At 42.4% G+C, this 12964-nt stretch overlaps 1 protein-coding gene across 10 annotated transcripts in view; it reads right to left on the reverse strand.

The window, feature by feature from the left end:
* Positions 1-12964, reverse strand: part of BTBD7 (BTB domain containing 7) — a 116510-nt gene that overhangs the window by 34604 nt on the left and 68942 nt on the right. Inside the window, exon 4 of one of the 10 annotated variants that reach the window (XM_043517885.1) lies at positions 3885-6485. The exons of the other annotated variants lie outside the window; for them this stretch is intronic. Within the exon in view, the coding sequence (XP_043373820.1) occupies positions 6385-6485 (101 nt within the window). The 3' untranslated portion in view covers positions 3885-6384. Of the gene's footprint in view, positions 1-3884; positions 6486-12964 lie in introns of those variants that run through there. 10 annotated transcript variants of the gene reach the window in all.

Below are 12964 nucleotides of genomic sequence, written 5' to 3' on the forward strand. Positions count from 1 at the left end.
CTCAGGTGAAGCACCTTCAGGTCTGAGTGTCTGATCCTGCCACTTGCGGGTGATGCGGAGAAGGGGAAACCAGAACTGGAGAGGCCAGAACTGGGTGATCAGAAGGACCATCACACTCTCCTGTCAAATCTTGTGAAGGACATGGGGCAGAAGCGGAGGGAGGGAAGGCATAATTGATCTGGTCCTATCAGTGAAGGACCAAGATGTTGCCCTGGGAGCAGGCTCTGAGCATGCCCCTGGAACAGTACTGGGAGTATTTGGTGTGGGAGGCAATGAGATCCCTGGCCAAAGCCACCCAGCGATCAAAAATGTCTGCAACTACTGAGTCGTGTATCTCCCATTCATGGTCAGTCACAAAGTTCCTGATGAGAGAATATGGAACTACATTCTGAGTCCCCAGGAGATAGGCTGCTGACAGTGCACAATGCACTATTTTCAGAGGCACACCACTTCTGCACAAAGCACTGGCGACCTCATACCCCTTTGCTTGCTTATGTAGTAAACTGTAGTGGTATCGTCCAACACGATGAGAACATGACGGGAGTGGATGGATGGGAGAAAGGCGTGACCTGCTCATTGTACTGCCTGATGCTGTAGGATGTTGATATGCAGCCTGTACTTCCACGCAGTTCAAGTTCCCGAGTCATGTGGGCACCCCATCCATCCAGCAATGCATCTGTAATGATCAGCACGCTTGGGGAGGATGGAAAGAAGGACATTCTGTAACAAACCTAATTTGTGTTTGTCCAACACCGAAGGGAGGACAGTCAGAATGGTGTCCAAGCAATGGAGTGGAGAATGGGCTCTATAACCATAGTTGTAGACAGCAGAAACAATAATGGTATGGCACAGTGCCACGTGACCAAGAAGGGAATGACAAATACTGACCAGAACTTAGTGGTTGGAAGTCAACGAACTGATCAGTTCCAGCAGGGTTCAGAATCGGTCCTCTGGCAGGTAAGCACATACGGAGGTTGTGTAAACCAATGACCTGTGCTTCAATGAACTCCAGGGACTGTATGAGAGCCAAAGTCGAATTTTTTGGTATTTCTTCTCCTCCACTCCTCCCTCAGGGAGAGCATGATCAGCTGGGATGTTGACGCTTGAGTTTCTCATCTGGACCGTGCCATCAGCAACCAATTGTCAATGTAAGGGAAGATGAGGACTCAATGCCGGAGGTGGAACGCCACTACAGAGAAAACGTTGGTGAAGATCCAGGGAGCAGCGGTGAGTCCAAATGGGAGAGCTCTGTATTGGAAGGGTTAAGGGCTCAGCATAAATCTCAGGGATCACCTATGGGTTGTGTGGATGTCTATGTGAAAGTAAGCAGCTTGCATCTCGAGAGCCATAAACCATATGCCTTTTTCTAGCAAGAGCATGATGGCTGCAAGCATGTGAAACTTTAATATGTGTATGAAGTGGTTGAGACAGCAGACATCTAGGATTGGGGTCTCCATCCTCCTTTCTTTTTGGGTAACAGGAAGTAGGTGGAGTAGAACCCTGTGCCCTTAAAGGTCATGTGGAATGGGCTATATCACTATCTATTTCCCTTCAGGGGGGATGTGGATGAAGTAGCGTTGTGAACTTGATCATATAGCCATGTTGAACGACACCCAGGACCCACTTGTCCCTTGTTATCACACTCCATGCTGGTAGAAAGTCCCAGACTGCGCCCCCCAGGGGGGTGACTGGCAAAAGCGGTGGGGCACAAGGCTCTTTACATGCACTCAGAAATAACTTACATGAAGATAGGGTGTTTTGTGTGGAGAACAGTGCCAACCGGACCTCTGGGTCTCAGAATGCTTTTAGGGAGGCTAATAGGATCGCTGGTGGAAAACCTGGGGAGCTCTATATCACTGTGCAGAAGATGGACGATAAAACTTTATAAATACCCAGCGACCGTAGAGTGGCTTTAGAGCATTTAAGTGAATGCAGGAAATCATCAGTTTCTGGTTGAAAAGGTGGGCTTCATCGAAGGGGAGGTCTTCGATTATGAACCACCCTAGGGAAACCAGAGGAGTGTAATCAGGATTCCCTCCTCACAACAACCCCAGTAGCTACAGTGAGCAAAGATGTGTCTGTGGAATCTACCACAGTCTGTAGCATCATTTTGCCTTCCTCCAGAACAGAGTGGAAGCGGGCTTGACCCTGTTGGGCAGTTTGTCCACAAAGTCCTCTAACTGGCCATTTTTCAAAAAGTCGTATTTAGCCAGCAGTGCCAAGTAGTTAGAGATGCGGAACTGAAGGCTGGATGAGGAAAAGACCTTGCAATCTAGAAGGTCTAACCTCTTACCTTGTTAGCTGGGGTGGAATGCAGGTGCTGCTGCCTGTCTCGCTCTGAAGCGGCTTGGATAACCAAAAAATTTTGTGAAGGGTAAGAAAAACTCAAATCCCTTTGGGGTGGGAGTTCATGTGGTTGGGGTATGCCAGATAGTGTGGGCTGGTTGGAGAATGGCATCGTTGATCAGTAGTGCCACTTTGGCTGGTATCGATGCATTCAGAATGTCCAGCAACTGATGTTGACTGTCCTGCATCTACTCCAACAGAATGTGTAGAGCAGCTGCCACCCTCCCCAACAGTTCCTGGAATTGGAAGTAGTTGCTGGGGGAGAAGACGATGTCGATGACTCAGCTGCATCAGGAGACAATGAGGGGAACCGCTCCGTATCCAGTGGTACTGTCGGACCCTGGCTAATTGGTGCATCCTTCAGCCCTGGTTCCAAATGTCAAATTGACAAAGGGTGGAGTGGCAAAATGTGGGATTCCTTCCAGGTGGATCAGGATGGTTCTGAAGGCAGATATAGCCACAAAGAACCCCAGTACAGCCAGCCAGGCAGATTCTGCAGCTGTTGTGGTTGTCCCAGTGGAGCTGGGTATCAGTGGCTCCTGTGCTGGGACAGGGAAGGATAGTGCCACTGGGCTGGTGGAACTGTCAAGTAGTTCTGGTGATAGTACAGGAACCGTGGACCATGTGTACTGTCAAAGTCTTCCCACTCTGATGAAGAGTCAGATCCTTGTTCAAAGGGTGGTGCCACTGGAGCTGATGGAGTGGAGTGGAGCCACAGGGGAGCATGCAGGAACATGACTTGAAGGTGGCAAGTCTAACATAAGGGAGTGAGCCTGCTTATGCTGTGAGTGCACCAGAAAATGCGGAGACCTCACCGCACCCAGGGCAATCAGTTCATGAGGGCTGGGAGTGGATTCAAGCCTTTCTGGTATCAACGACACATGTTCCACAGACAGAACCGGAGCTGGAATGGGAGTGGAGGGCTTCCTCGGAAGCGACGACTCCAGGGACTTCAATGGAACCAATGCAGAGGAGGTACGCTGCTCCGAAACTGGGACCAATGGGTCTGGCTTCTGATGCGACTTCTAGTGCTTGCAGACCTTGGATCATGCTGCTTCTCTGTGACTGGAACTTGTGGACGATGCGGCATCTTTCTTAGGCCTTGAAGAAGATTTATTGCCATGCTTATGCGCATGCTTCATTGCCTCACAGTTAGGCCCCGGCACATGCTCTGTAGTGCTGGTACCAGTGGAACCAAATTGGAGCTCCATGGTAGGAGGTGAATTCCTTGAGTGCTCAGGCTGATGTACCGGGGGAAGGGGAAAGAGGATCTCTGGCCTGGGCCCAACTGTGGTGCTCTATGAGGTGCTTCTTGAGGCAGAGAACTTGGCCTTCCCAGGTACGGGCAGGGAAGAAGAGGCAGATAAGGCACCTGGACATGACATGGGCTTCCCCCAAACAGTATAGGCAGCACTGGTGCTCATCACTGATCAACAATGAGCAAAGGCAAGAAGCACAAATCTTGAAACTCATCTTCAGCATAATCATGAACTCAGGCTTGGTGCTGGGTGGTTGGAGGGAAGAGAAGGAAGGGGGCTGTTATAATTAAAAACTATTACAAAAAATAAAAGGCTAAGTGCAAGAATAAAACTTTTTTGCTAAGTTTGAGAAGTGTGTCACAAGGGATGGGAGATCATCAGAAGCACCGACCATGTGGTGGTGAAAAGGAACTGAGCATGCTGTCAGTCCGCTCTGCCCTTTATTACCTCAGTCAGTACCATGAAGTGAAACAAGGGTGCATGCATGGACCAAGGGACACTACTATTTTTAAAAAGCTCCGGGCGAGCATATGTGCATAAACCTCAGTGGAATACAACAGGGATGATCGCTTGAAGAAGAAACTGTAGTTACTGAATTGAGACACTACACTATGGCTCCCTTTGGTTTAAAAACAAAACATTATCTGAAGTTTTATCGAAAACAAATAAAACAATAAAATTCCTTACAAAATGTTTGAGTTTTGGATCACTACTGTTTACACTGATGATGCCACTCTTCTCAAACTGTTACCTGTTTTTATTAAGTACTTTCCATTTAGTTCTGCACATAAAACCAATCTTAATTTTTTTTCTATTAACAACCAACTCCAGGTGCAAACCTGCAAATACTTACCACCAGGCACAGTACTTAATATCATGAGTAGCCCCAGGATTACTCATAACAGTAAATTTTATGTCCAAGTTGAATAAGCTGTAACCACTGTTATCTTAAGAACATCTATGATGCTTTTAAAAATACCTTGAAATGGCATTGTCCTCAAAGTTAAAAGAGATGGTCAAAGTGTATGAAAAGCTTCTAGGAAATCAAATACATACAGTAGAGTAACTGTAGGCAGTATTACGCAGTTGAATGCTTTGCTATTTATCTTATAGATATTCCTGATAATCTTCTGTAACATCATCCCCTTTAAGGATGCATATTAAAACAAAAAATATTAAGGAATTGTTTTAAAATTATTTTCTATTACTGAATCTCACTGGTGGACTGCATTCTGTTCTATTATATATTAAAGATGTATAATATGGTAGCATCCAGAGTGCCTAATCATGGCCCCTTTCTGCTAGGAACTGCACAAGCACAAAGAGCTCATATGTTGACAAAGATAAGGTTGACAAAGCTGATCAGGGTATATTAATGAAATCAAAAAGATACAAACCACTATGAACAAAGGTGAAAAGTCAGTATAATGGTACATAAATATTTTCTCCATTTCTGTTGTATCCAAAATGGTAGTAGATAGGTATCAAATATACAAGAGTAGTAAGATTTATATAACTCCCCAAATAAACATAGTGCTTTACAGACAAATTAAAGGAAGTCCCTACTACAAAGATTACTTGGTTGTACACATGCTGCTTTCATTATTTTCATTTATAATTTGTTATTAAGACACCGTGTGAGATGCTTTCATCTGAAAAGACAGTCACTTCACTGAGTATTCTGGGGAGAGTTCTCAGATTACGTAGCTGATGTTATGTGGGAAGAAACATGCAGGCACATGGGCCTCACACTGTGACCCAAAGATAGCAAAGAAAACTTTTCTGTTTTCTGGCAGGAGGGAGTCAGCTATAGTCAAGGACCTCCAGCTCCCAAAAACTTCACCTGGAGCCGTCAACCACAGTGCAACCATTTTTTGATGTTGCCCATGTTGTCTCCAGAGAGAGACAAGCAGTATTTGAAAAGTGACTGAATATTGAGTGCTGACAGCAGTGTGCTCAGTGGATGGCCTCTTATTTTTTCATTCATTTCACCACACTGATGCTATAAAGCCCAAGTCTATTGATTTTTGAGGCATAGTTCAAGGTCCATCTGTTCTTCTCAGGCCTTCCCTGAAGTAATAACCACTGGATTAACACAGTTTGTGTTTTAGAGGGTTGTGGTGGTTATAAGTGTCTTGTTGACTTAGGGTTGAGATTTCAAAAGCATCTAAAAAAGGAGTCAGGCTCTTAACTGCTACTGAAAGCCCATGAAAGTTAGGCAACTAAAGGAATTCAGTATCTTTGAAAATTTCAACCTCAGTTTTATCCTCCCCTGCTCTCCTCACCTCCCAAAAATGGCAACAAACAAATCTAGTATCTCCGATGAGCAGATTTCAGGTATCTCTGATGAGCTGATTTCTGTACATTTTAAATTTTAAACACTTAACTTGTTAAATTTTCAAACAAGCAGCTTCATTCTTTCTCTGTCGCCCCTTGCGCTTGAGAGGAGCTCCCCATAAGCAACTATGAAGTATTATCATCTAATCCCTCCTTAAAACTCTCCTTCTCCGTGATGCCTAAAAAAAAATTCAGAGTGCTAAGGCCACTAGTGTCCTATAACCACTGCTGACTAAAAATGTTTCATTGTCTCCTGGTTGTTTTCCGTCTGTTGTCTTATATTTTTGAATGTAAGCTCTATGAGGTAAGGAGCATTTTTTGTTCTATTTGTACAGCATCTATCACAATGAGGTCCTGATCCAGGAATCAGAGTTTATGCCCAGAAGGGATCACCAGATGATCCAGTCCGACCTGTATATCACAGGTCACCTACACATGCACATTAAATCCACTGACCAAAATATTCCAGCCCACAGGAGACGAGATCATCATGTGCCATAGGGAGAGAACAGGAGGGACCAAGGTGCACTAGTGCCCAAGGCCCTGCAATGGCAGGAAATTGATTAAATGAAATATAGCCTGATGATCCCAACAAGTGACCTGCACCCTACATTACAGAGGAAGATGAAAAAATCCCATTGTCACTGCCAATCTGACCTGTGGGAAGTTGCTTTCTGACCGCACATATGGCAATCAGTCAGACACTGAGTATATAGGCAAGGACCAGTCAGCCTCAGAGTGAGAATGGTCGGTACCACCTCAGGACACTGACTGGGGTGGGCTGGTGCTTATCCACAACTGGGGCCATCCCTGATTCTTCAGGGGAAGGAGATTAAAACAATACATTTGGGGGGGAATCCCTCCCTAGGTTATCAGCTGAAGCATGAGATTTTAGGAACACAAGATGTAAACCACAAGGGACTCCCAGGGCTGCAGAGCCCTGCACCCCATCATTACAAGCAGCCCTATCATAGCACTCAAATTTGTCCAACTCTCTCAAAACTAATCTGTCTGCACAACTTCTTTTGGGAGGCTGTTCCAGAACCTCACTCCTCTGAGGGTTAGAAACTTTAATCTAAATTTCCAGCCTGACTTTGTTCATAGTTAGTTTATACCCATTTGTTCTTGTGCCAGAAGTATTCTTTAGCTTAAACAACTATTCAGCTCTCCAGTGTTTACCTTCCTGCCTCTCCATCCCCCACACCCAATGTATTTATAAAGAGCAATCATATCTCTTCCAGTTTCCGCTCCATCTCCCTGGTCATCCTAGTAGCTCTTCTCTGCACCTGTTCCAGTTTCAATTAATCTTTCTTGAACATGGGTGACCAAAATTGTACACAATATTTCAAATGAAGTCTTACCAGTGCCTTATACAATGGCATTAATATTTCTCTCTCTCTACTGGAAATGCATCCTCACATTTGCCTTTTTTGCAGCCACATCACCCTGGTGATTCACAGTCATCCTGTGATCGACCAAAATACCCAGGTCTTTCTCCTCCTCAGTTGCTTTCAAATGATGAGCTCCCAGCTTACATCAGAAATTCTTATCAGACCTTGCACTTTGACTACTGAATTTCATCCCATTTTTGTTACTCCAGTCTTCAATACAGAGGGTGAGTGGAATATTATTCAGGAAAACTTGGATGACCTTGATGATCCCTCCCAACTTTGTATCAGCAGCAAATTTCATTAGCACATTCTTACTTTTTGTGCCACGCTAATTTATAAAAATATTAAATAAGATCGGTCCCATGATCAGTCCTTGAGAAATTCCACTGGCAACCACTGTCTGGCCGTTCACCTATCAGCATAACCCGTTGCCATCTCCCTTTAGCCAGGTCCTTACACACCTCACAAATCTTTTGCTAATCCCCATCATCTAAAATTTAACTAAAATTTCCCATGCGGTTCCATGTAAAACACTTTACTGAAGTTCAAGTATATTAGATCAACTGAATTTCCCTTATCTGAAAAAAAGTTCTCCTTAAAGAAGGAAATCAGGTTAGTCTGGCATGGTCAATCTTTGGTAAACCCACGTTTCATTATACCCCCTTTTCTGTTTGCCCTAATTAATTTAATTATTCTTTCACACAACTTGTTCTAAAGCCTTGTACACTATTGAGGTACAGACTAACAGATCTAATTGCCTGGATTGCTCTTTTCCCCTTTTCTTAAATATAGGTATGATAGTAACTATTCACTAGTTATATGGTATCACCCCCAAATAGATAGCAAGGATTTTTAATAAATATACATAACATAAGAACGGTCTGACCTAGTATGGCCAAAGGTTCATCTAGCCCAGTATCACTGTCTTCCGACAGTGGCCAATGACCGGTGCCCCAGATGGAATGAACAGGTAATCATCAAGTGATCCATTCCCTGTTGCTCATTCCCAGCTTCTGGCAAACAGAGGCTAGGGACACCATCCCTGCCCATCCTGGCTAATAGCCATTGATGGGCCTATCCTATGAACTTATCTAGTTCTTTTTTGAATCCTGTTATAGTCTTGGCCTTCACAGCATCCTCTGGCAAAGAATTCCATAGGTAACTATGTGTTGTAAAGAAATACTTCCTTTTGTTTGTTTTAAACTTGCTATTAATTTTATTTGGTGACCCCTAGTTCTTGCATTATGAGGAGTAAATAACACTTCCTTATTTACTTTCTCCACACCTGTCATGATTTTATAGACTTCAATAATATTCCCCCTTAGTCCCCTCTTTTCCAAACTGAAAAGTCCCAGTCTTATTAATCTCTCCTCATACGGAAGCCATTCCATACCCCTAATCATTTTTGTTGCCCTTTTCCGAACCTTTTCCAATTCCAATATACCTTTTTTGAGTTGGGGAGACCACATCTGCACCAGTATTCAAGACGTGGGCATACCATGGATTTATATAGATGCAATATGATATTTTCTGCCTTATCTATCTCTTTCTTAATGATTCCCAACATTCTGTTTGCTTTTTGGACTGCCGCTGCACCTTGAGTGGATGTTTTCAGAGAACTATCTACAATGACTCCAAGATCTCTTTCTTGAGTGATAACAGCTAATTTAGACCCCATCATTTTGTATATACAGTTGAGATTATGTTTTCCAATGTTCATTAATTTGCATTTATCAACACTAATTCTTCGCAGTCTGCCTGGGACTTAACTATCGAGTAGTTTTGTATCATCTGCAAATTTTGCCACCCCACTGTTTACTCCTTTTTCCAGATCATTTATGAATATATTTAAGAGGACTGGTCCCAGTACAGATTCCTGACGGACACCACTATTTACTTCTTTCCATTCTGAAAACTGACCACTTATTCCTACCCTTTGTTTCCTATCTTTTAACCAATTACCAATCCATGAGAGGACCTTCCCTCTTATCCCACTATCGCTTACTTTGCTTAAGAGCCTTTGGTGAGGGACCTTGTCAAAAGCTTCCTGAAAAATCTAAGTACACTATATCCACTGGATCCCCCTTGTTCACATGCTTGTTGACCTCCTCAAAGAATTCTAGCAGATTGGTGAGGCATGATTTCCCTTTACAAAAAACATGTGGATTCTTCCCCAACAAATTATGTTCATCTATGTGTCTGACAATTTTGTTCTTGACTATAGTTTCAATCAGTTTGCCCGGTACTGAAGTCAGGCTTACTGGCCTCTAATTGCCAGGATCTGGAGCTCTTTTTAAAAATTGATGTCACATTAGCTATCCTCCAGTAATTTGGTACAGAAGCTGATTTAAATGTTACAGACTACAGTTACTGGTTCTGCAATTTCATATTTGAATTCCTTCAGGACTCTTGGGTGAATACCATCTGGTCATGGTGACTTATTACTGTTTAAGTTTATCAATTTGTCATCTAATGACACCTCAATCTGGGACAGTTCCTCAGATTTGTCACCTAAAAATATTGGCTCGGGTTTGGAAATCTCCCTCACAATCTCAGCCATGAAGACCAATGGAAAAAATTAATTTAGTTTCTCCACAATGGCTTTATTGTCGGCACCACCATGTTGCGCGATGGACACTTGACAAAATTACCATACTTAGTGACAGACATTTGGGGAGGTTATGTCATTCAATTTTTTGAGAAATTACTACAAACCTCAAAATTTTTACCACTGACATGTTGCTGACCCTTTAGCACTTGATCATCCAGTGGCCCCACTGGTTATTTAGCCGGCTTCCTGCTTCTGATGTACTTAAAAAAATTTTGCTATTACTTTTTGAGTCTTTGGCTAGCTGTTCTTCAAACTCTTTTTTGACCTTCTTAATTATATTTTTACATTTCATTTGCCAGTTTATGCTTTTTTCTATTTTCCTCACTAGGATTTAACTTCCACTTTTTAAAGGATCCCTTTTTGCCTCTCACTGCTTCTTTTACTTTGTTGTTTAGCCACAGTGCCATTCTTTTGGTTCTCTGTGTTTTTTAATTTGGGGTATACATTTAATTTAAGCCACTATTATGGTGTCCTTTAAAAGTTTCCATGCAGCTGGCAGGGATTTCACTTTTGGCGCTGTACCTTTTAATTTCTGTTCCATTAACCTCCTCATTTTTGTGTAGCTCCCCTTTCTGAAATTAAGTGCTACAGTATTGGGCTGCTGTGGATACTTGTATTATGGTTTCTATTACCAAGAGTTCCAGCTATATTCAACTCTTGGACCACATCCTGTGCTCCACTTAGGACTAAATCAAGAATTGCCTCTCCTCTTGTGGGTTCCAGGACTAGCTGCTCCAAGAAGGTGTCAAGAAACTCTCTCTCTGCCACCTGTCCTGAGGTGACATGTAACCAGTCAATATGTATCAATCAATGACAGAATGACAGATACATGTATCCAGTCAAGTTGAAATCCCTCATTGTCATTATTGAGTTTTTATTTTAATGGCCTCTCTAATCTCCCTGAGCATTTCACAGTCACTATCGGCATCTTGGTCAGGTGGTCGGTAATATATCCCTACCGTTCTATGCTTACAATTAGAGCATGAAATTACTATCTATAGAGATTCTATGGTACAGTTTTGGTTCATTTAAGGATTTTTACTTCATTTGATTCTACTCTTTCACATATAGTACCACTCCCCCATCAGCATGACCTGTTCTGTCCTTCTGATATATTTTGTACTCTGGTATTACTGTGTCCCATTAATTATCCTCATTCCACCAAGTTTCTGTTATACCTATTATATCAATATCCTCATTTAACACAAGGCACTCTAATTCACCATCTTATTATTTAGACTTCTAGCACTGATACCAGACAATCTCATGTGCCAGCTCTTTCAGTGTTCTGGGACAGAAGTTGTTCCCTCAAACTCACCCAATTTGAATGCATTAAACCCTAAACAGTCCCCCAGTGCTGTAACATTATTAAAATACTGAAACTGCTAATAGCCAAGATGTATTTAGATAGGCTTCTGCAGATTGTCTTGGTGAACCCAAAAGATAGATCTTCATTATCCACCAGATAGCAGCCATATGCCATTGTAGAGCTCCAAGAGCCACCCAGCTCCTTGATGTTGACTGCCCCCTGGGATCATAAAGAGATACACTCATTGAAGCAGGTCAGTAGAATTAGAGTGGGAAATGACAACCGCATTTACTTTAGGACTGAATAGCCAGAGCTCATGGATACTTGGTTCCAGATTATGGTTTTCCAGAGGTTCTTGGTAGGTTGATGTCAGCATCTGAAATGGCACAGCATATTTTAAACTAACTTTTAGATGGAAGTATGAACAAAGAACATTTCCCAGGAACACTTTGAAAGATGGCAATGTTCTTTACATTGGCAATCTTAGCTTCTCTTATGGAATTTGTTGTAGGCATCTCAGTGCAAGGCGACCACATACACCTATAGGCTACAACATGGCTGAGTGCTAAGAGAAGAATAGACTCTTTCACAAGAGGTATATCTGAGGACTCCTATGCCTCAACAAGTTAAATGTTGCCATCTTAGTCACTGGTGTCAGGCTCCCTGTAGGGTTTCAGGAAAGGGTGGTGCCTTTAGTGAGATAAGCACACTGTTCCCAGTGGTGACTTAGTGTGGTGGATAGCAGAGCTGTCTCCTGATTACAGTGAACAGAATTCTGTCAGGAAGGCTAGAAATAGATTTCTGCAAATTCAGTGCTCCTTCTCTCATAGTATTTGAAGATTTGGCTCCCCTCACCCTCTACAACTGCACAGGCAAAGCTTCAGTTTAGTATGTATGGAAGGCCTACGTGGGGCATCGGCTGCTTCTAGGAGCAAGGCAAAAACAGACTGGACCGTAGTGAGAGCCTGTGGAAGAGGGAGTGCCAGATTCAAATAGCCTCTGTTCAGATTGGCTGCCCTCTCTCTTATGGACACACCCTTCATTTATAGTGGTGATATCCAAGGCACAAAAAAAAAGTATTCTCTGAAAATGAAAGCTTTTAAATAAAAGTAATGACCAATTAAAACAGAGACCTACACAAGTTCTTGAATGCTACTTATATTTGTGAAAGAGTTACAGTTGTCTTTCCTACATGTGCAAACCTGGGATTTTCAAAGGAACCTAATGAAATTGAGTGCTTAATTCCCTTTAGATCCTTCAAAAATCCCATGTTAGATCTTTGAAGACTAACATTTAAAAGAAAGGCTATTTAAAAAGGAGGGGGTAAGCTGAAATCATTTGGGAAGTTTAGCTGTCAAAATACTTCATAGTGTGTTGCAAAATGTCATAAACCAGATCTTGGAGCTTAATTTGTATGGTTTAGAAGCCATTTTAACTATCATGAGATTTAATAATTTACATTTTAGTGAACTGCTATTTTAAAACCTTTTCCATTTTGATTTTAAATAGGAAGTTCTAGCAGAACAAAAAACTTGGCAATGAAAACCTATCAGCCCGTGGGAGATGATTTATGATGGTATGTTTAGAAGAAGGATTAACTTTTCTAAACAAAACAGCCTGACTTCTTGAAGGAGTTTTTTATGGAGGTGGCTGTTTTTTTTTTGGTTAGATTTCTTGTTGCATTCATTCTGTCCCTGCCAATATTGCACTG

Source organism: Dermochelys coriacea, chromosome 6 (assembly GCF_009764565.3).
Source record: "Dermochelys coriacea isolate rDerCor1 chromosome 6, rDerCor1.pri.v4, whole genome shotgun sequence".
Lineage (NCBI taxonomy): Eukaryota > Metazoa > Chordata > Testudines > Dermochelyidae > Dermochelys > Dermochelys coriacea.